The 22,628-nt window shown below is 36.0% G+C and overlaps 1 protein-coding gene across 1 annotated transcript in view; it reads right to left on the reverse strand.

The window, feature by feature from the left end:
• THSD7A (thrombospondin type 1 domain containing 7A) overlaps window positions 1-22,628 on the reverse strand; it is a gene marked incomplete at both ends in the record, with an annotated part of 440,777 nt that overhangs the window by 24,726 nt on the left and 393,423 nt on the right. Inside the window, 2 exons of the mRNA XM_080701061.1 lie at window positions 3,401-3,534; window positions 7,798-7,976. Of these exons, the coding sequence (XP_080557187.1) occupies window positions 3,401-3,534; window positions 7,798-7,976 (313 nt within the window). The remainder of the gene's footprint in view (window positions 1-3,400; window positions 3,535-7,797; window positions 7,977-22,628) is intronic.

Raw genomic sequence — 22,628 nt, forward strand, 5'->3', positions numbered from 1 at the left:
AACAGGGTCTCACTAAATTGCCGAGAGCCTCACTAAGTAGCCGAGGCTGGCTTTGAACCTGAGCGATCCTCCTGTCTCAGTCTCCTAAGTGTGGGGATTACAAACGTACGCCACCATGCCTGGCCAGCAATTCTTTTTTTATATTATCGTGGTACTACACTCTCACATCATAATGTAGATCATGTTGACAATGGCATACATGGTGCCCCCCACCTCCCCATTTTGCCCCCTTTCAATATCAAGTGTCCTGATTGACAATGTTATATTCATACAGACACACAGAGCTGAAGTATTTCCATTAATTCTATGATATGTCATTGAAAGAAAATCCCTTTCTCCTAAGACTGACCACTTCTACCACCTACTCTGGATATGCTTCTTTATCCTAAAGAGAAAGATTGAGACTGGATACATGTAACCCAGCCTTTTTACACACTTAACTATCCTGAAATGTCAGCCAGTGTGTGCAGTTAAGGCGGACATTTTGACCTTAATTAGCAGAGGATAAGTTGGGAAGGTGTACTACTCAATCAGTAATGGACAAGCACACTATTACCTGATTAGAGATCACAATCAATACTGACCTCCTCTCTCTATTTGCATCAAGATGAGTACTCAAAAAGTTGAGTAAATAACAAAATAAAGGTAAATAATGAAAAGCTCCTTTCAAGCGTGTTTGGAAATGTTGAGGATATCTGTTTACAAAGCAAAAAGAACCAACCTGTACAAAGGTCATTGAGGGGAGAGCTAGAAAAAAGAGCAGTGCTTTTATTATAACTATTTTCTCCTTAAAAATCAACTGAATTCTTGATATGATATGTTTTTTAAGTTTTGAGGGAAAATTTTAAATTTGGAAGTAGCATGGTAGAAAACAGAATCCTCTTATTCTTTTCTTTCCTTATCTACTCATTATCACTCTATCCCTTCTTCATCCCCAGGTATTAAGTTCCTCAGAGCAAAGGCAAACTGAGAGTTTGGATAGGCTTTTGGAAAAAAAAAAAACACAACAGAACTTTAAAAAATTATAAACAAAGTTACACATAGGCTTATATGCAAAAGCTTTATGATAAATATTAATGTATGCTACTTGAAACAGAATAAGAACATCAATCTTAAATTCACAAAAGGTTATATAATATGTAAGAAGGAACTTCATAAAGTATGTTGCCAAGTTCCGAACTTTTAAAAAATTTTATCTTTACTGTGTATTCCTGAACAGGATTGGAAGAAACTGATATGGTCAAATAGAGTGTGATAGGAGACTTGGGTTGAACTTAAACTGTCTCACTGTCTCTCTACTAAAAGGATGTTGCTAGTAAGTTACTAGAATTTTTGAATCTTGTCTATAAAATGAAGATGATGAAACCTCAGAACTTGTTTCACAGGGTTCTAGAGTCCTTAAGGTTCATATGGCCAACACTATAGTAATGAGTATTACACTAGTGTTAGTTCTCAGGGAAGTCTTGTGACTGTCAGGGCTTAGTGTGGAGAAACTTCAAGTTCCATAAAGGCAGCGATGTGTATATGGATCTTTGCAATATAGTAAGGGGCACCTGGGGTGTTAGTGAACGATGCCACCCAGTGGGGCTCTGTGACGACGGGAACATTCTACATCTGTGCCGTCCAACAGAAGAGCCACAGTGGCTGTCGAGCACTTGAAATATGGTGAATCTGAATGAGGAGATGCATTATAAGCTTTAATTAGTTGAAATTGAAATTGAAATAGCCTTCAAGGAAGGCTCCCTGCAGTATTCAAGAGGATTAAAAATTAGCTGGTTTGAAACAAAGGCGCAGTTTTAAACAGATCGTTTTAAAAATGTACTTAGCTTAGAAATATATTTGTCTTTAACAACTGGCCATCCATTTGTAGAAAAATGGAATTAAGTCCCTATTTCCCACAAAGCACAAGAGTTAACTCAAGATGGGTCAAAGACCTGGAAATTAGACCAGAGACTTTGAAATTACTAGAGGAGGGCATAGGTCTAGCACTCCATCTTATAGGCATAGGTAAAAACTTTCTCAATGAGACCCCCAAAGCTCAGGGAATTAAATCAAGAATTATTACATGGTAGGGATTGGATGAAAACGTTTCTGTTCATTAAAGGAAATCATCAAGAGTCTAAAAAGCCTACAGAATGGGAAATTTTTGCCAGATATTCCTCTGATAGAGGACTAATATCTAGAATATAAAAAATATTTAAGAGACTTAACATTAAAAAACAAATAACTCAACCAAACAATGGGCTAAATAGACACCTCGCAAAAGAAGTAAAAATGCTAATAAATATATGAAAAAAGTTTCAACATCATTAGCAATTAGGGAGATGAAAATCAAAACTATACTGAGAGTCCATCTAACTCCAATTACAATAGCAATCATTAAGAAGCCAAACAATAATCCTGGCCAGGATTTGGGGAAATAGAAACTCTTCTACACTGTTGGTGGGATTGCAAATTAGTACAACCAGTATAAAAATTGGTTTTAGAGGTTCCTCAAAAAATTAGGAATGGACCCACCTATGATCCATATACCTCTCCTGTATATTTTTTCAGACTAAAATCAGAATAATTATAGTAATACAACAAATATCCTTACTTGATATCAGATTATAGTAATACATATATATTCTTACTAATAGCAGCATAATTCATAATAGACAAATTATGGAACCAACCTAGGCGTTCACCAACAGATGAATTATGGGATAAACACACAATAATATTCTACTCAGCAATAAAGAAGAACGAAATTATGTCATTTGCAGGAAAATAGATGGACCTGAAGAACAATATGTTAAGTGAGATTAGCCAGTCACAGAAAGGGAAGGGCCATATGTTTTCTCTTACATGTGGATGCTAGGGAGTGATCAGGATACAAAAGGACTTTAGATAATAGAGGAGAAACCCCAGTGGGATGAGAGAGTTGGTCTAGGGTAGAAGAGAGAAATTAATTAAGGAATACCTTCCATGGACATTATGTATATATGTGAGAATTCCAATACAAATGTCTAGATCTTGTATGGGGAAGGGGGAGAGTGGGGAGGAGCTGGGAGGAAGCCCATCAAGTGCTGTGTGCATGCCTGTCACCGTTATCCTGAATTACATTATGATGTGAGACTGTAATACATTATCTGTGTTCAAAATCTGCACGTGTACAGCTTGCGTTCAACTTGCCTTTCCTTTTCGACAAGAGCATCTTGACATGCAGCTTTTTAAGTCAGAAAACCAAACATCATAAACTGCATCTTGAAACAGATCTTTTGAGAGTTTTCCAGGAACACATAGTGCTTAAAAACAAAAGGAAGGACCATATCATGCAGAAGACTTGGGGAGAGTGAGGGCCTGCATGGAACAGGGCGCGGTGCCTCTAGCTTCTCCGTGCCACCCAGCTGGGCCTCACCTCACTTTGCGGGTCTGCACGCCCTCTCCACAGTTTTCCCGCATGTTCACAAAGGTCACCTTGCAGACGCTCCATGGCTCAGTGACCCATATGTACTGATTGCAGTCGCTGTGGCAGGGGATGACCTCATACACCTGAAACACACATGGTCTTCAGTGGCCTCAGGAAATCGGAGGAAGGCAAGCACCACACCCTCACAAGCTTATCATTTCATTGTTAAGCTCTGTCCATTTCTCTCCCTTATCGTTCATAATGCAAATAAAGGCATTAGAGAGAACTTCTGGAGAGTTCTAGCAGGTACTAAGGGGCAGGGTGGTCGTCTCATTCTGCTCTTCTGCTGCTAAGTTGTCAATATGGATCTGATTCACTAGACCAGATGAGACTCATATTTTTTTGTACTGACCTCTACTGTACTATATGATAATTTTCTGGACCATCTGTCTTATTCACAGTTTTGAGTGTCTTTGATATGAGCCCAGGGTGCTCCTGTGTTAGAGATTTGTCAAATAAATGAATGGATGAATAAAATGAGCATATAAAGAAAGCCATTTTCAAAGCAAATATAATTTGGCTTGTTTTCCAGAGAAATATGTTTAACAACAAGAATTTACATTCCTTGTTTTATATAGGGGATGCTACATTAATAGAGACATATAATATGAAGTAAAGCCATCTTAAAACTATCATTTAGGGCTTGGAAGCAAGGTCTAAAATTGGTCTTATACATAGCTGTCCCCAGCAGTGCGGGCTATGTGAAACAAAGCAAAATGTCTATACTCAGTCCCCAGGAAGCTTTCAGTCTCACATGTGGGGTGTTATGTTTGATTTCAGGAATTTTAGAACAATGAAAATGCTGTTTTTCTCAATGAGAAAAATAATTAAGTAAATGAAATGAATGGGCCCTAATTCATGGCAAGCAGACTGACACAACCATTTAAAAAAATATTTTCATAATCTATGGCAGTTCAGTCTATTTCCTATTACACACACACACACACACACACACACACACACACACACACCACTATAGAACATGAATGTTTTTTGTATCTAATTCCAGGAAAAAGATTTCAACAGCCCTTTGAAACTATTTATTTGTGTGAATTTTAGTGAACTAAAATCCCAACAATAGTAATTTAAGTAGACCTATGCTAAGTAGGAACAGAAAACTATGCACTGTTGGAATACGACTCTATAGTTAACTGTCATGTGACTGCAGTCATGTTTAGGTGTGTATTAAACAGGACTAATATCACATGGTTAAACACTAACCTACAACTTCTGGGGAAGGGAAAATTGAAGGGGATTGCAGCTCTTCCTAATCCTTTGATGGCTTTCCTTTTAATCTTCTATGTTGGATGATTACAAATCAGTTTGGAGCAACCCCTACCCAATGGTTTCAGTCCACCTGCACCGTGTCCCCCTGCTTCTGAGAAGCACAGAGCATCATAAAGGTGTGGTTGCCTTGGCAAGGTGAGTGAGACAAAGCTTGTTCTCCTCACCCTCTTCCCTCAAGCCCTGATAATAAAATCATGAAACACAGATAACTATGCCAGGGAATAAAAAAAGAATTGACAGAGAAAAATTAAATAATGGGATATGTGATATTTTCTTCTGGTGAAGCATAAAAGACAGTGTCAGGCAAAGGAATACATTCTCAGAAATTAAAATTGTTTGTAAGTACTCTATTGAGAACCAGGAGGTTTAAGACTTCTTACCTGTGCCTGGAGCAGCATTCAACAGGAATGAAGAAAAAGGAGAGAAACAAAAATGAGTGAGAATGTCAGTCCATTATTAGGAGAGGAACCCACATTCCAAGTTTCAAGCATGCTTTTGTACACATAATAATTTATTTTTGGTAAAGAATTATGACCTTTTCTCTTAGACTTTAGAAGGCAAAAACCAACCATTTATTATTGCTAAAAAAGTAAGGCGCACAACTGAGCACTGCAAACAACACAGCTAAGGAAAGGATTAGGTGAGCTGGATGAAGCAATCAGAAAACTGAGGCATCCTCAAAACATACAGCGTGGGGAGCTGACTCGTGACTGCAAATGCGCCATGATCCGGCTTGCCAATAGACTATTACCTATATGTGATCCGTCTGTCCACGTTTCGGTCGTTTTCAGTCAATCCACCTATCTTGTAGAAAATGAAGATATGAGGAATTACTTCCTCAACTGAGAAATGAACCTCAGAGGCTATTTGGGAGTCAATAGACTGCTTTATTTATTTATTTGTTTGTTTCTTTATAAACTGGGGATTGAACCCAAAGACATTTTATCTTTAAACTATATTACCAGATCAATTTTTAAAAATTTTTATTTGGTAACAGGGTGTCACTAGGGTACTAAGAGAATCTCTCAATTGCAGAGGCTGGCTTTGAACCTGTGATCCTCCTGTCTCAGTCTCCCAAGTACTGGGATTATAAGCATGTGCCACCATGTGCAGTTTCATTTGTTTTATTAAGAAATGTATAAATCTAGTAAAACTCTGTATTATGTACAATTTTCAAAAATTTTAACACAAAACCTTGCTTACTATTTACTTTTCCTAAATATTTTACTAATACATATGTATCTACAAGTTTCTATTTCTTTGTGTAGATAGGATATTTATGCTCAAATTCAGGTATTAGAAAATATATTATTTTTTTGGTTTAGCTTTCAGTTGTCAATCTTCTGATAGTTGACAACAAGCACACGTACACCCTATCAAAATGTACACTTGATTTTATCCAAAATGGAAAGTCACGGCGCAATGGTTTTAAGCTATAAAACGTTTCATAGCAAAGACAACTTTGAACAAGGTTTTGAACCTTTGGAAATTCACTGTTAAAGAAAATGCTGAAGCCAGGCATTGTGGTGCAAACCTGTAATTTCTGTAGTTGGGAGGCTGAGATAGGAGAGCCCAAGGTTCAAGGTCAGCCTTGGCCACTCAGTGAGACCCTATTTGAAAACAGAAGAATACAAAGGGCTGGGGATGTATCTTGGAGGTAGACTGCTACTGGGTTTAAACCCCAGTACAAAAAAATCAAAAATAAGGAAAAAATGGATGCAAACACAGTTTATTTAAATTGTAAATCTCATAGACACCCTAAAGTGAAATGGGTGTGAGTATGTGTAGAATTTGTTTTTACTGGAACTGTGGGTCACAATTTATTAATATTTGAATTCACTGCTGGAAATTCAAGGCTTTGAGACTTGTAGAGGAACATTTTTATATAATAAATATTTCATTTCAGTTATTTAATTTCACATTCATATAACTAGGGTAATAGGATTGAATTTTCTTTAGAAATATCCACTATCATCTTAGAGAAGCACGATTCCACTAGATGGCAGCATTGGAGTGTTATCAGTCATCCTCCGTTGAATTTAAAGGTTACTCTCAACTTGCAAAGATCAGGCTTCTTTCAGAATGCTTTCTGTGAAATTTAATTTCTCCACTATCTCATCTTTGTTTACTTTATTCAAAAGTTCTTTAGGGGTTTTTTTCCCCTTCCATTTTATTCTATTGTTACGAATGAATGTAGGTTAATTTGGAATGTATACTTTCCAATGAATACTGCTAAACCGTGTGTTTTGGAGATTAACTTGGTACATATGAAACATTTCTACATATTCAAGGGCTAGGTTCATGAAGTTGTAACAAATTCATATACACATGATTAGCAATACTATCTGCAATTCATTTGTTAATTCACAGGTAAGTTGAACAGGATAATAAATGTCCGATACATTCTTTTGCCTTAAAAATGTCACAATCCTATCAGTCTTTTTTCTTTTTATTGCTAATAGAATACATATTATATCTATTGACAGGAGATAGTGAAGTAAGCATCCACACTCTAATAAAGCTCCAAACAAAATTTTAAAAGGACAATGACCAAATTCACAGGGTGCTCATCGTGACTTTGAGGCCACCTCAATACTTCTTTTCCATCAAAGAAAGTTAAACAAATAAAGAGTAAATGTTTTCCTAATATTAGATCCACATCTATATACTTTCTTTGATTTTCACTTAAGTAGTGGTAATTGAGATGCCTTTCCTGACAGTCTAGGGAAACTATAAGGGTGGTACTATCTCATCATTACTTGCAATTTTATGATGGTTTAAACATCCTGACATTATTTCAAAGATAGGTGTCATTTTTTTTCTCCACTGAATTATATTCATATTCATACACTTGCAAGGTACAGGTTCCCTAGAGAATTCAGAGGTATTATACCTAATTTGGGACTTTAATAAGGGACATGTAATTTATTCAGGCATCTCCAAGAGGAAATGAATCAAAATTCTTACTCAGGAGCTATTATTTACTCTTGTATATTTTGGAGAACGTCAAGATTACAAACCTAAACGATATTTTAACCCTCTCTCTGAGAAGATGATACCTGATTGACATGGTCCAGTTTGGGGCAAGGCCTTCCTCCATTGTATGGTTTTTCCCGAAGCCATTTGGACCGAACCTTCACACCACTGCCGCAGGACTTGCTGCAGCGTGACCAGTTGGACCACTCGCTGAGCTTGCAGTCTGAGGGGCAGGGGATGATACAGGCCTCTTCAATGTAACCTGGATGGAAGAAAATGAGAGAAGAACCATTGCCTCCACCTGTCACTCTCCCACCGCTCCCCTCCCCGCATCCTAGCTCATTTAGAAGGTCCAGGTTTGACTTGACAGCGGCATGCAAATGCAAGGATGTCTCCGTTGATAGGGACTCAAATTAAATTCTGCAGGAAAATGACACACACATGTAGTGACTCTGTTAGAATAACAGCTGAGCAGCTGCCATATGATCTGCTTAGGGTTCGTGCTCACCATATTTCAACATTTCTGACTTTATGACAGCTCTTGTTTAATTGACAATAACTTGTCTGCTGCCATATCATTTTCATGCTGCCAGAATAGTACATTAAAAAAAAAAAAAACAACATAACACAGTTTTCTATAAAACCCTATCTGTTAACGTCACACAAGGGCAGGGTTCTGAGTCCATGCAACATTCTTCTCCCTGAGGAAAAGCCAGCCCTTCTCAATCAATATCCCAAAGATCCCATTTAACTTAGCACCTTATGTTTCCCCTTCTTTGGAAATCAAATCTGAAGAAAAAGGAAAGATGTCAAGAAAATAATGCCTCATATTTTTACAGTGCTGTCAGTTTCAAAGCCCTTCATATTTTGTATTCATTTGTTTCTCTTGAAAATCCCAGAAATATATTGGACAGGTGTATGGACATTTAGTATCTAGATAAGAAAATGAATGCAGAGAGATCACTGAGGAGACCAGGATCACAGAGGAAGAAATGGGGAAAGGTTATCTGAGGTCTAGTCTAGCACTCAATCCATCAAGTCACACAGCCAATTAAATTAATATTCTCTAGGTTTGTTCTGGGAAATGGGAATGTTTTCCTTGAACAGTCTATCACTAATGACTTAATATGTTACCTTATCAAATTATTCTTATTGTTCTCTAGGAAACTATGTAGAAAAAACCAAAATTCTCCTGGTCAAGAATAAAATGTTTGATTGTCCTATCTGCATTTGTAATATGGAGAGAAGTCATTCCTGGTACAAGAAATCAGGCTGGCTTAACATTCTATACCAGTGGCAGAGATTTGGTATTGAAAATGGTTATAAAATAAATACCTTATACTAGGGAACTCCAAGTAGATAACATTCTTTTTGCGATAAAATCCATATATGATAAAAATTAGATGATGTTTTGGTTTTTGTGTATTTGATGAATTGTGTAGTCATCACCACCATCGACTTTTAGAACATTTTCACCACACCAAAAAGAAACCCTATACTAATTGGCAGGTAATTCCCATATCTTTGCTCTTCATCTTCTGCCAACTACCAATATACTTTACATCTATATGAAATTGCCAATTCTGAACATTTCACATATATGAAATCAAACCAAACTTTGTGTGGTCTTTCGTGGTTGGCTTCTTTCACACCGTTTAATGGTTTTAAAGTTCATCTATGTTGTAGCATCTACCAATACTTTCTTCTTTTTATGAATGATTAATATTCTTTTGTATGGATACACTATATCTTCCTTATTCACGCATCAATTAGTGGCCATTTCAGTTGTTTCCATACTGTGCCTATTATGAATACCCTGCTATCTCAATATTTGTGTAAAAGATTTGTGTGGACCTAAGTTTTTACTGCCCTTGTATATATACCTGGGAGTGGAAGTGTTTTGTCATACGGTAATTCTATATAGTATTAACTTTTAAAGAAAGTGTCAAATTGATCCCAAAGTTACCACTTGATATTCCATCATCAATGTGTTAAAGTTTCAGTTTATAAAAGTCCTTGTCAAATTTGTTACTGTCCATCTTCTTTACATCAGTGCTCATCAAAGAACAAATGTTTTACATGTTAATGAAAGCCAATTTTTTTCTTTGATCGCTTGTGCTATGGTATCATATCTAGAAAATCTTTACCTAATTCAAGTTCATAAAGGCTTATACTTGTATTGTTCTCTGAGAGTTTCATAATTTTAACTTTAGAAACTTAGGTATGTTCCATTTTGAGTTAAGTTTTTTATATGATAAAAGGCAAAAGTTCAACTTCATTCTTTCCCGTTTATTGACATTGTTTATAACTGTAATATGACATAGTCTCAGTTTAAATTTATTGAATTATCTATCCTGGTACCATCTGTTGTAAATATTATTCTTTTGCCATTGAATTGTTTTGGTACTCTGGTTGAAAATTGATCCTAGATATAAAGGCGTGCATATATATATATTTTTTTTTTCATTCCATTTATCTCTATAGCTAGCTTTATGTTGGTACCACAATGTCTTGACTACTGTTAACTTTGTGCTATGTTCTGAAATCAGAAAGTCCTTTTATTTTGTTCTTTTTCAAGGTAGTGTTAGCTCCTTTGAATCTCTTATATTTCCATATATATTTTAGAATCAGTTTGTTAATTTCTGGAAAAATACGCACCTAGGATTTTGATAGGAGTTGTTTCAATATCGGAACATTTGTTATCAATTTGTTCATTTTGTTGATCAGTTTGGGAATATTATTCTCTTAATCCAGGTACATGAGGTTTATTTTCCGTTTATTCAATTCTTCTTTATCTTCTTCTAATAAGGTTTTTGTAGTTTTGTAGTAAACAAGTCTTGAATTTATCTAGGTAAATTTATTCCTAACATTTTATTCTTTTTTTGTCAAAAATGTGAATTGTTTGTTTCAAACACTTTATTACAGTTCTTGTACATACGAGTACATTTTTGCATTAGTATAAAGTTTGCTAAACACACTCATGAAACTAGTCCCATAACCTTCCTTTGTGATCCCCTCCAGTCACTACCTTTTTCTTTTTCTTTTTACTAGGGCAACCAATATTCTGACTTCTTACAATGTAGAATAGTTTTAGTTTTAAGGCATGCATGTAACTGGAATCAATAGTGTATGCCCGTGTGTGCAAGACTTCTTTCACTCTGCATTGTGATGCGGGATTCATTCATATCACTACATATTGTTGAAAACTATCCACTCTAATTGATACGTAGCGTTCTATTGTGTAGAAATGCTAAGGCTTGTTTATTCTTTCTATTGTCGGTGAGCATTTAGGTAGTTTTCAAGAACTTTCTGGAAAGTGTCTTCTGGTAAACATTAGTATACATTTTTGTTGGGTATATTTCTGGGAGAGAAATTTGCCTTACTGTAAGTGAAGTATCAAAAAATTTTTTTAAATGGAATCATAAATTTGGTCTGTAGGACAAGATGCAATGATACAGTTAGTGGAGGACCAGTCCACACAATCTTTGGAGGGTATATGTGACCGTTGGGGGTTTTGTTCAGCTATGAAACGCTGCAGATGGAAACAAGATGCCAATGCTACGCTTTGAATGTACTCCTGATTCCAAAGAAGGCTTTTGAGGTTTCAGTAATGATCTAGAAGAGAGGCCAACAAAGAGCTGAAGGACGACTTCATAATCGTCTACTGAAATTGTACACAGCACAGCTGTTTTTCAAATAGGTTGAAGTGATCTTCTTAAATATCATAGTTTGACTTTAATTGTGGTTTGAGGTGAGAAAATAAGCTCTCCCAATATTTTGAGTTAAAATTTATTTTTAATCCTATTCAGCTTTTCCTATATCACCATGTAATTCCAGGGTTAGAACAATGAGACAGTAAATCAGTTCATGGAAGTATTATGAGATGCTTAAGAAACAACTCCTGATTGGACCAGTGATAATAGTAATTAATTGTCATAATAATAATATGATAATTTTTTAATAGTAATAGCTTAATAAATTGAATCAAACTATAAAAACATCTGAAGTCATTTCCAAATTAATGGAATTCTGTATCACATAATTTAAAAATATTTTTTAAAAGTACAATGAATTTCAAAAATCTGTCTTTTCCAAAATGTAAAAGTAGCTTTGACAACAGAATATTAGTATTTCAAAGATAATAAGTTATTGAAATATTTTAGAAATATCTCCTTTTCCTACATTGAAAACCTGTAGCCGGGAGTGTTGGTGCAAGCTTGTAATCCCCACACTTGGGAGCCGGAGACAGGAGGATCGCACAGGTTCTAAGCCAGCCGTGCTGGCTTAAGAGACCCTGTTTCCAAAGATAAAAAAGTAAAAAAAAAAAAAAATAGGTCTGGGAGTGTAGCCCAGAGGCAGAAGGGTTTCCAGGAACCCCAGTACCACCAAAAAAAAAAAAAAAAAAAAAAAGAAAGAAAAGAAAGAAAGAAAAGAAAAAAGAAAAGAAAAGAAAACCTGTAAAATAATGCCAGAAGTAAACTTCTAAGTTTTATTATTCTATAGTATCATTGAAAATAGAATCATGAGATCTTTCATATCACTACTCAGCAAATAAAAGATAAATATATTCTTTCCATTTTATTTGCTAAATTACTATGGCATTAATGAGATCTAACACATGATTTCAGACTGATTCCCATTGTACGACTGTGGATGAAGATATAAAACTTTTATGTCTGATTTTCTAAAAGCATATTCTAGAAAGCATCTCTCAAATAAAACTAAATCTATCGGAACTGTTAAAAGCTACAAATTAGGAACTAAGATAAAGACAAAACAGCAAAAACGTATATTGCTCAGCATCCATTTTTATTTTCCAGTGTGTAACAAGATTCAATAATTGCCTGTCATGTTTATCTAGCACCATTAAAATCTTTAATGCTACTGATGAACTGCTGGATAAGCATTCTCCTGCCTCCTCTGCAAAGATTGTTTTTTAAGGGCAATTAACACCAAACAATCATGGGGGATGGAAAGACAGAGAAACATTTGAAGCGTTTTAAGGCTAAACAAAATGCTGGCATCTTAGAGCAATTTATGGTTTCTGAGGAATGCTGGAATAAAATAAATGGCTTCACAATTAGGATGTTAAGACTTTTAGCAGTTCAGCACTGAATTTGACACTTGGGAAATTCAAACTCCTGACTTCTGATCATACTGTTATGTCCTCTATCCGTTCTGACAGCTGCTTCAGGTTGAAACAAATACAAAACACTAGCAAGCGTTAAATAAGAACCAGAGGACACAGTGCCCTTGAGATACGTGCAATCACCTCACTCATTTGAATTATGAATGTGTAGATAAGGCAGCTTTCGACCACCTTCACAATTAGTAAAGTGTGCTGCTTCAGGGTGCACTGTTGGTGATCATAGCATTCATTTTAAAAGCACACTGATAATACTGGTTACCTCTGTAACTGGCATACTATTTGAAGCACCTGGATTAATTTCTAAAGCAACTTCAAAAATTTGACAGTCGGGTGTGGTGGCGCACGCTTGTAATCCCCACACTTGGAGGCGGAGACAGGAGGATGGTGCAGGTTCGAAGCCAGCCATGCTGGCTTAAGAGACACTGTTTCCAAATAAAAAGTATAAAATAGGTCTGGGAGTGTAGCCCAGAGGTGGAAGGGTTTCCAGGAACCCCAGTACCACCAAAACAACAACAACAACAACAACAACAACAAAACCCAAAAAACTCTCTGACTTGCATGTGTATTTAAGTGCATAACTACAACCAGAACCCCCCCCAAAAAAAAAATTAGACTTTTCACTATGGTTGTCCCCATATTTGCTCATATCTGCTAAGTACTTAGACATTTTCTCAGAAAATTTCAACATCAGTATGAATGGCTGTGGGATTTGTTACTACTGTTATTATTTTTTCTTAGTGGGAATTGACTCCTGGGGCATTGTACCTCTGAGCTATACCCCAGCCCTTTAAATGTTTTTTTCCAAAACAGATCTCCTTAAAATTTCTGCTTGTTGGCCTTGAACCTATGATCCTCCTATGTTAGCCTCCCAAGTACTGAGATTACTGGTATATGGCATTATGCCTGGCTACCACTGTTATTTTAATACCTATAGATTACCCAATGAGAACTCACATTCAGATTCACTTAGGTATCTCTATGTATTAGTTCATTATCCAAGCCAATTATTACAGCAAATGCTAGAGCTTTTTGTTGTATAATGATTTTGGCTGACCTTTGTTTTTGGTTCCTGGAGACAGACTCTAAATCGTAAAATTTATTGAGAGATAGGATAATCTTTAGTGGTGTGTTATCCCATTCATTGGATTATACTCAAGAGACTTTGAGTCAAGGGGAAATTCACACCAGAAAGACCAGTCATGTGATTCCAAGATTGGAATGCTGAGCCACCAGATACTGACTGAACTTCAGACCACCAGGTAAGAGCGAGTTCAACCATATGGCCAAGAATTCAGTTAATTGTGCCTATGTGATTAAATCCCAGTAAAATCCCTAGTTACCAAAACTCATGTGTACTTTCTGTTTGGCTCAGTTCTGAACTTTCTGACGTGAGCTGGGAGGGAGATGCCTCTGGTTCTTATTTGTATCTCTTGGTAAAAGAAAACATCAAAGGTAAATATCATTCTTTTCTGTGTTCTCTGAGCCATTCCACTGAATTACGGGGTCTGAGGCAGTTGTGGGAGCTCATAGATTTGTAGCCAGCTTCTCAGAGGTAAGGATGTTCTGGATGATCCCTGAATTTATAGCTGATACCTGAAGCAAGAGCAGTATTGTGAGGTACAAAGCCCTCAATCTATGAGACTGGTCTAATTATAAAAAAGGTAGCGTCAGAAATATGTTGTTTTAAAGGAAAAAACTTACTTACATAAGGACCTATATCTATAGTTTATTTATTCACCCAAAATAACAACCCTTGAAAATAGTTATGAAGATTAAGGCATTTATTGACTTTCTCCTTAAATTTAATATTTACAATTTTAACTGACTGGCATTAAAAACCAGATTCAGGGTCTAAAACACTTTACCAGCCGGGCGTGATGGCGCACGCTTGTAATCCCCGCGCTTGGGAGGCAGAGACAGGAGGATTGCACAGGTTCGAAGCCAGCGCGTGCACTGGCTTAGGAGACCCTGTTTCAAAATAAAAAATGTAAAAACAGGTCTGGGAGTGTAGCCCAGAGGAAGAAGGGCTTCCAGGAACCCTAGTACCACCAAAGAAACAAAACAAAACAACAACAACAAAAAAAAAACACTTTACCAATAGGATTTCTGCAGCAATAGAAATATATTTGAGAGAATTTTCAGATTATGAAGATAAATAATGAAAAATTAACTTTGAGGCTTATTAGAGTAATTTAGTTTTAATATCATGCAATGCAGAGCACTGTTCTTTTAATTGATGAAAATCTAATATCTAATATTTCCATAGAAATATTTCTAAAGATGTTTTTTTTTTCTTTTCGGTACTGGGGATTGAACCCAGGGACATTCTACCTCTGAGATATACCTTCAGCTCTTTTTATTTTTTATTTTGAAACAAACAGGGTCTTCCTAAGTTGCTGAGAGTCTGGCTAAGTTCCTGAGGCTGACCTCAGGATCCTCCCAAATACTGGGATTACAAGAGTGTGCTACTCTGCCTAGCTCTAAAGATGATTAAACATTCATTTGTTGCATTCTAATAGGAGTTGAATATAATTATAATAAAAAGGTGCTCTGTGTTGAGTTGGGAATACTGCTTTCAACTAGGTTAAACATGCATTCCTATAATTATTGTACCTTTCCTATAACATTTTGATGGACCAGTGAGAAATAAATTATTCACATAAATTATGACTGGAATGCTTTAAAATTGGGTTCATATAGATTTTAAGATTTAAAATGTAGGTTATTTTTTAATGTGTATTTCTAGGTATAGAAGACAATATAAAACTAACCTATTAAGTTAAAACAAAACCCTTAAAATTTTAGGGAAATTTCTATGTTATTCTACACTTTCAAGGTTTCAAGGTCAAACCTTGGGGTAAACCAGCAAGAAATTAATTTTAACAAAGAGAAAGGAAAGTGTCAATATGAATAAAACATCTATAATGCCTTCTTCATTCATTTGTACAAAAATTATTCCTTATATTTAAGACTTGTTTACGAGTCCATTTCGATGAGATTCTGAAATAGGAAAAGATATTTTAAGAATGAAGAAACAATTAATGCCATACAGAGCCTTAAAACTTAGATTTTCAAAGCTTACTAATACAATGGAAATCTATATCTGGATTTGCATTTCTGTTTCTTTCAGAACTACAAAACCCGTATCAACATAAATAATGAGCAACTCCATAGTTATATAAAAACCTACTAAAAATATCAGCAAGATTCTTACTTCGTAACTATTTCACTCAAATTAGTTTTATTCCTCCTCTATTACATTAGAGGGAATAGCTACTTCCATTAGAGGCAAAAAAATGAGGAGTAAAATAAAATGGCAGAAACTGCTGGTAAAGACTAGATACAAATTTTCAGGTGCTTAAATTGTTTATTGTTGCAAATAATGAATTATTCTTAGCAGTTATATTTATTTTTAAGCAGTGGAACACTTTCATCCTAAAAAAATTGAAAAGAAAGGCTAATAAGCACATGTGGACATATTGGAGACTGTGTTTGACAGCCTAGCCTGAGGGGCTCCAGGGAGCCCAGTTTGAAAACCACATAATTAAGTAGATAGATGAGTTGAGGTGTCAGGAAAAGGAGTGCACAGAACTAAGTGACAATGGCAGGTGCTTTTCCATCACACCTGGCACCAATGGTAGCTTCAGGACATTTTCCAGTCTCTCCCTGTCGCTTTCGGTGTGCTCCCTCTGGAAGCTAGTACCAGAACAGTACTGGAATCCAAGCCTGATTTAAATTAGACCCTAGGCAACTGCTTTCTCTTTGTACACATGTGTGCTCAGACATCCTCTCCTCCTTTCCCTGGCTCTTTAAACCTGTAACCTGATTCACTGGTTGCCTCGATACTATAAGATCAAGGGGGTCATTCACCCCAATTGGAAATCAGCCCCTGCCCTAGTGGCATAAATTCATCTATGTACTCAAGCAATAAAATCACTGTTTAAAACAAACAACTTGGAGCCAGCTCAGCTACTTCTGGAAAAATCAGTCCCTCACTTTGACATTTAAAAGAAAAAAAGATCCCAGCTCTGAACAGTAACTGCAAAGAACAAGACTAGTTGCTATCAAATGAGAAATTGGCATTCCAAAACAAATTAGACATGGAATAAATCCTAACAACTGAAAAAGCTTTTTTTTTTTGAGAAATTAGAACTCCATTCCAAGTTGTTTATAAGATTCTATATATTGCCTTTTCTGCCTAGTTTAAGCATGTAACTACCCAAAAGTGAGTATCCACCAAGATAAATGATTTCTAATTCTTTCCCTAATTAACCTGTAATAATAAATCTACATAATCTTTGCTAGAGTCCCATTACTAAAACAAATGTGTTTCAGGTGCATTATGGGTTGAATAGCCAAGGGGGTTATCCTCAGAATCTATTCTAGCTCCATTGTAATTATTTTTATCAGACATATCTAGAGTTTCATATACATCTTAAAACCACAAACCCTTGAACTAAAATCCATTTTTAAAATTGGATATTTTATTAACTTAAAAAAACTCATCTGAGATGTATTTCTTTCCTAAGTTTTGATGATGACTCTTCTGCTCCCATGGATTCTAATAGAAAGCAGACCTGCACCTGTGGCATGTGTATTAAGAGTTTCTGTCTGGTACTCACAGTTCCTTGCAGTAGCTGGTGCTGGCCTTTGAAACATGATAACCTGCTTTGAAATCACCCTTCAGTAAGAGAGGCTGATGCAGTAAGAATGCAGAGTCTTTATGCTGTTAGGCTACGTTGTTAAATGTTGCCTTTTAATTATTAGTGCTGAGGTACAAAAGATGAAGCAAATCTTACACCTGTAACTTTGGATGCTAATGAGGAATTTGGGAAAATACCAGACTTTAATGGGCAAACTCTGAAGCCCACAGACTTGCAAAGACAAATTTTAAATCCATTCATTCTTATTGAAAAGGTTCCCTTATTCCTATTCCTCAGGAGAGTAGGAAACAAGAGAAAGCATAGAAGTTTTCATACAAATTGTTGTCTATTAATATTAAAGGAAAATTAATCTTATACTAACAAAGCATTAGATAAACTATCCAGAAATATTTATTTGTGACTACTGTTAGAAGGCACACAAATAATTAAAAGGGTCTGATATGACCTACAAAAAAAGTATTACATGTGTCTAAATACTACCACATGGCATCAAAAATGTTCTGCTATTTTAGAAGCATTAGATCATCATTATTGAGTCCCCAAAGTAAAATGTACCCAGTTCTTTAAAATAATTTGTATTCTGTTTACAAATACAGCAGCAAATTAATTTAGAGCTTTTTCTTATTTCTCTAAGCAAATGAAAATACCTTTTTTTCCCTTTCTTTTTAAAAAAAAATTTTATTGGTGCATTGTAGTCACACGTCTTAATGGAGTACAGGATGGTGGAGACATACACGCACACATCACCCAGTTAGCCCTTACCCAATTCCCACCCCATTCCCTCCACCTCGCTCCTTCTCATGCTCGGGTTAGTGACTGACTTTAAGTTGTTTGTTAATGTACATCATGAAGATTAGCGGATTTCTCTCTTTCCTCTTCCCATCCCCTCAGTTAGGTTGCTTTATTTGCTCATCTATAGCATCTCCTTTTTTGTTTAGAGTTCCTCCTATAGCAAAGTAAAATGCTTAGAAATATATCGAGCTCTAAATCTTAGAATTATTTTATTGATTAAGGTTCAATTTTTATGGAGTTTACTCAGCAAACTACAAATATTTTCAAAAGGACAAATCAAATCTGAATTGAGCCTTAATTTTGCTAGTGTTCACGACCGATTATCCAGTGAGCACTTAATACATTCAATGGGGCAATAAAACCTGATCAAGGAACAATATCAATGCATTGCAATGATTTATGTTTACACTACCAGTTATTATGAGAGGAGATGATCCCCGAACTTTTCTATAACTGCCCCATGTGGAGTGGAGTTCAGCACTTTCCTCGGGCAATTATTAAATTGCCACTTTCCAAAGAAGATCCTATGGATTTATTGTTTTCAAAATTATACCTCAAACTGGGCACGGTGGTGCACTCTTGTAACCCCAGTACTTGGGAGGCTGAGACAGGAGGATTGTGCAGGTTCTAAGCCAGCCTCAGCTGCTTAGTGAGAGCCTCTGCAACTTAGTGAGACCCGTTTTCAAGTAAAATATAAAATAGGTCTGGGAGTATACCCTGGAGGTAGAAATCCTCTGGGTACCATCCTCAGTACCACAAAAAGTTCCATTGTGTACTTCAAAAAATTATACCTCAATAGACTTTTACCTTATGAAGTCCCACCCTCATACATATTTAAAGGTTGCCATGGCTGGCAATCAAGCCGGCTTTCACAGGAGGTGTTGCTTTGCCTAAGAGGTTCTGGGGGACAGACTCAGCACACAGTCGTTCCCTCTCAGGTGCAAACTTGTAATTTCCCCTGTGCCTCAACACTGGTGAGTGTCTGCTTGACCCAGCACAGGAATCTTCACGTGGACAGTAGAACCACCCAGGGATCTTGCTAAATGTGGACCCTGACTCACTGGGTGTGCAATCGGGCTGGGTTTCTGCATTTCTAGGTTTCTCAGTGATCTTCATACTGCTGGCCTTTGGAGCACTTTTTTAGTAGCTAGGATGTAGATCCTCGTGCCAGTAATAGCTTAGGCTGGCAGTCTGTTTTTGTAAATAAATGTACTGGTCCACAGCCAAGACCATTTGCTCAGGTCCTGTGTACAGGTGCTTTTATGCCATAAATGCAGAATTGAGTAGCGGCAAGAAAGACTTTGTGGCCCGGGAAGCCTAAAATATCTGTTATCTGGCCCTGTAGGGAAACATTTTGTGACCAATAATTTAACCTAAAAGGAAATTCTTAAGTTTCCTCATGTTCTCTTTATGTTGGTAAGTATTCAATAGGCACCAGGAACATTTTACTTTTAGGTAACAGAGCTATGAATATTTTAAAAAGTGTGCTCAGGAAGAGAAGTCTTTAGATAAAACTCTCTCTGTACTTGATAGTAACTGGTGATTTAACCTCACAAGTATAATTGAGCTCAATCTTAGAATATTTACCGATGATACATTAAGGCTTAGCCCACCTCTGTGAAATAGTCCTGAGAGTACATTTGAAGTGTCTGGAAGGAATTTTGTGGCTCACAGAGCTCAAGACTGGAGCATCTGACATTTTTATACTTTACCTAATTCACTTTCAGAGGAGCCCTTTTGGGTAAATCAAATAGAGTTGTTACTCCTTATTTTTGAAAGGAAAGTGAGAGGAAACAAAAAGCTAAATAAATATCCCAAACATTAAAGTTAAAAATACAGTTTGAGACACTGAAAGCTGTCACCAATACTATTATGAGCCAAGAGGTGTAAGTTATTATTATACAAATCTACTGTTGTACAAATCAGACAATTCTGAACAGGAAACTGTAAATAAAAATAAAAGACTTTCTCATATGGATATTATTGATCTAAATAAGTGGAATGTGTGTGTAACTATTATTTCTCTAACTTAGTAGGGAGAAAAGAACCAGAATATTTGATTGGTATCATACAGAAATCTTGTGGCATGTGTAGCTATTGTTCTATAGTTCATGGGTGATCTCAATGGTCTGTCAGTCATTTCTCAGAACTATGATACAGAAGCCAGGCATGGTGGCACACATTGTAACTCCAGTACTTGGGAAGCTGAGATAGGAACATCAAAGGCTTGTGGCCAGCCTCAGCTACTTTGTGAGGTTCTCTACAATTTAGTGAAACCCTGTTTGAAAATAAAGAATAAAAAAGTCTTCTACACCCTCATAGGTCCAATGTTTTTTCATGGAAGATAAAATCATAAATAATAAACATATTAGTAAATTAAGTCGGCATGGTGGTGCATGCCTATAATCCCAGTGCTTGAGAGGCTGAGACAGGAGGATTGCAGGATTGAGGACAGCCTTAGCAAATATTGACTCTCACCAACCAAATAAGACCCTGTTTCAAAAAATAGAAATAAAATGGGGCTGAGACTGTAGCTTGGAGACAGAATGCCTCTGAGTTCAATTCTCAGTAGCAAAAAAAAAAAAAAAAAAAGTAAAGTAAATTATATAACATGTTATAAGATAACACACGGTACAAAAATGAAGAAAGTAGAATGTCATAAGAATTTGATTTGGGAGTGTAGAATTGAGTAGAGGTAGCATGATAAACTTCCACTTAAGTGGAAATTTTGTATACATGCACCTTGTATGTGCTAGGCTACCATTAATTCCTTAAACTGTAATGGTTAAATAATATAGTTAAAAAATTCTAGATACTCTATTGTTCTGTGAAATTTGGCAATAACCTTAAAAATATTTAGTACTACACTGTGTATAGTTAGGCATTCGATAAATTTTCAGTGAATCAATCACTGAAAATCTTCAAGGCCCTGGGTTCAATCACCAGTAGTGAAAAAATAAAATCTTAGATGGCTCTCCTGCTGAGTAGAAAATGTCTTCTTGATTTTTATTTGGTTTTGGTTTAGTATTACTATTTGAGATTTCATGTAAAAATTAATCTACATAATCTGCATTTTTTTGGACAGCAAATGTAGGAAATGTACTTGTCTGTGTAAAAAATACTTATATGTAATATATGTAATCCATATATTTCTACCAATATTTGTGCAGAAAATATATTTATTGCCATGAATCAGGGTGGATGAACACTTATGTGCCCTCTAAGGTATGTTTTAAGATCTGATTTTTTTTTTTTTGGGTGGTACTGGGGTTCCTGGAAATCCTTCTACTTCCGGGCTATACTCCCAGACAGACATATATATATATATATATATATATATATATATATAATTTTTTTTTTAATTTGGAAACAGGGTCTCTTAAGCTAGTGAGGCTGGCTTCGAACATGCACGATTCTCCTGTCTCTGCGTCCCAAGCATGGGGATTACAAGCGTGTGACACCACACCCAGCTAAGATCTGATTTTAGGAATATAGTTAAATCAATTTTCAGCACAGATTCTATTATTATGTGAAAGTTCAAGCTATTATCATAAAATCCTGCCCCCAGTTTAAGACATTAAAAAGAAAATGACCACATGGGAAATTGTCTAAAATAATATATAATTAAACTGCTGAAAGTCAAACTGCTTTATCAGTATAATTACTGATAACATGATCCACAGATGGACAACAGTAATTAAGAGAAATGCCCAAAGGCCAATGTTGAATAGGGATTAGTGATATTGTACTATATCTACGTGGGGATCAGTTTTATGTTTCAATTGAAAACAGGGAGAGATACTTTCTCCAAAGCCACTAAACCCCCACATCCACCATCCATCTAGACAGCTGATGTGGCTGGATGAAGGTAGTTGTCACAGAGACTGTCCCTTAGAGAATGCCTAGGTCAGAGTGCCGAAGTGATAACTTTTCACAGACGTCATTAGAATTTATAAAGCATATTTAAGGAAAATAATAATTTACCAAAGAATCAGTCAATAGAGATTCAATTTCCTCAGACCTGACTTTGAGTAAATATGTTAGTAAACACTAAAATATACCACTGGACATCCCTCATAGATCAGACTAAACAAGACAGAAATGACATAGGAAACACAGAACTAAAATGGATCTGCTGACTTAATTAAAGGGTCTTTCTTAGAGCTTTTCCCAATCACCATGAAGTTCAAGTCCATCTTTGAGCTTCATCTGTTTTCTACCTGCGCCTTTCCCTAGAACACAATATTGGATTCTTCCTGCTTTGAATTGATAATGCTAAGGTAAGAAGTCTATTGCCTTTGGTCAATTT

Source organism: Muscardinus avellanarius, assembly GCF_963383645.1.
Source record: "Muscardinus avellanarius genome assembly, chromosome: 9".
Taxonomy (NCBI): Eukaryota; Metazoa; Chordata; class Mammalia; order Rodentia; family Gliridae; genus Muscardinus; species Muscardinus avellanarius.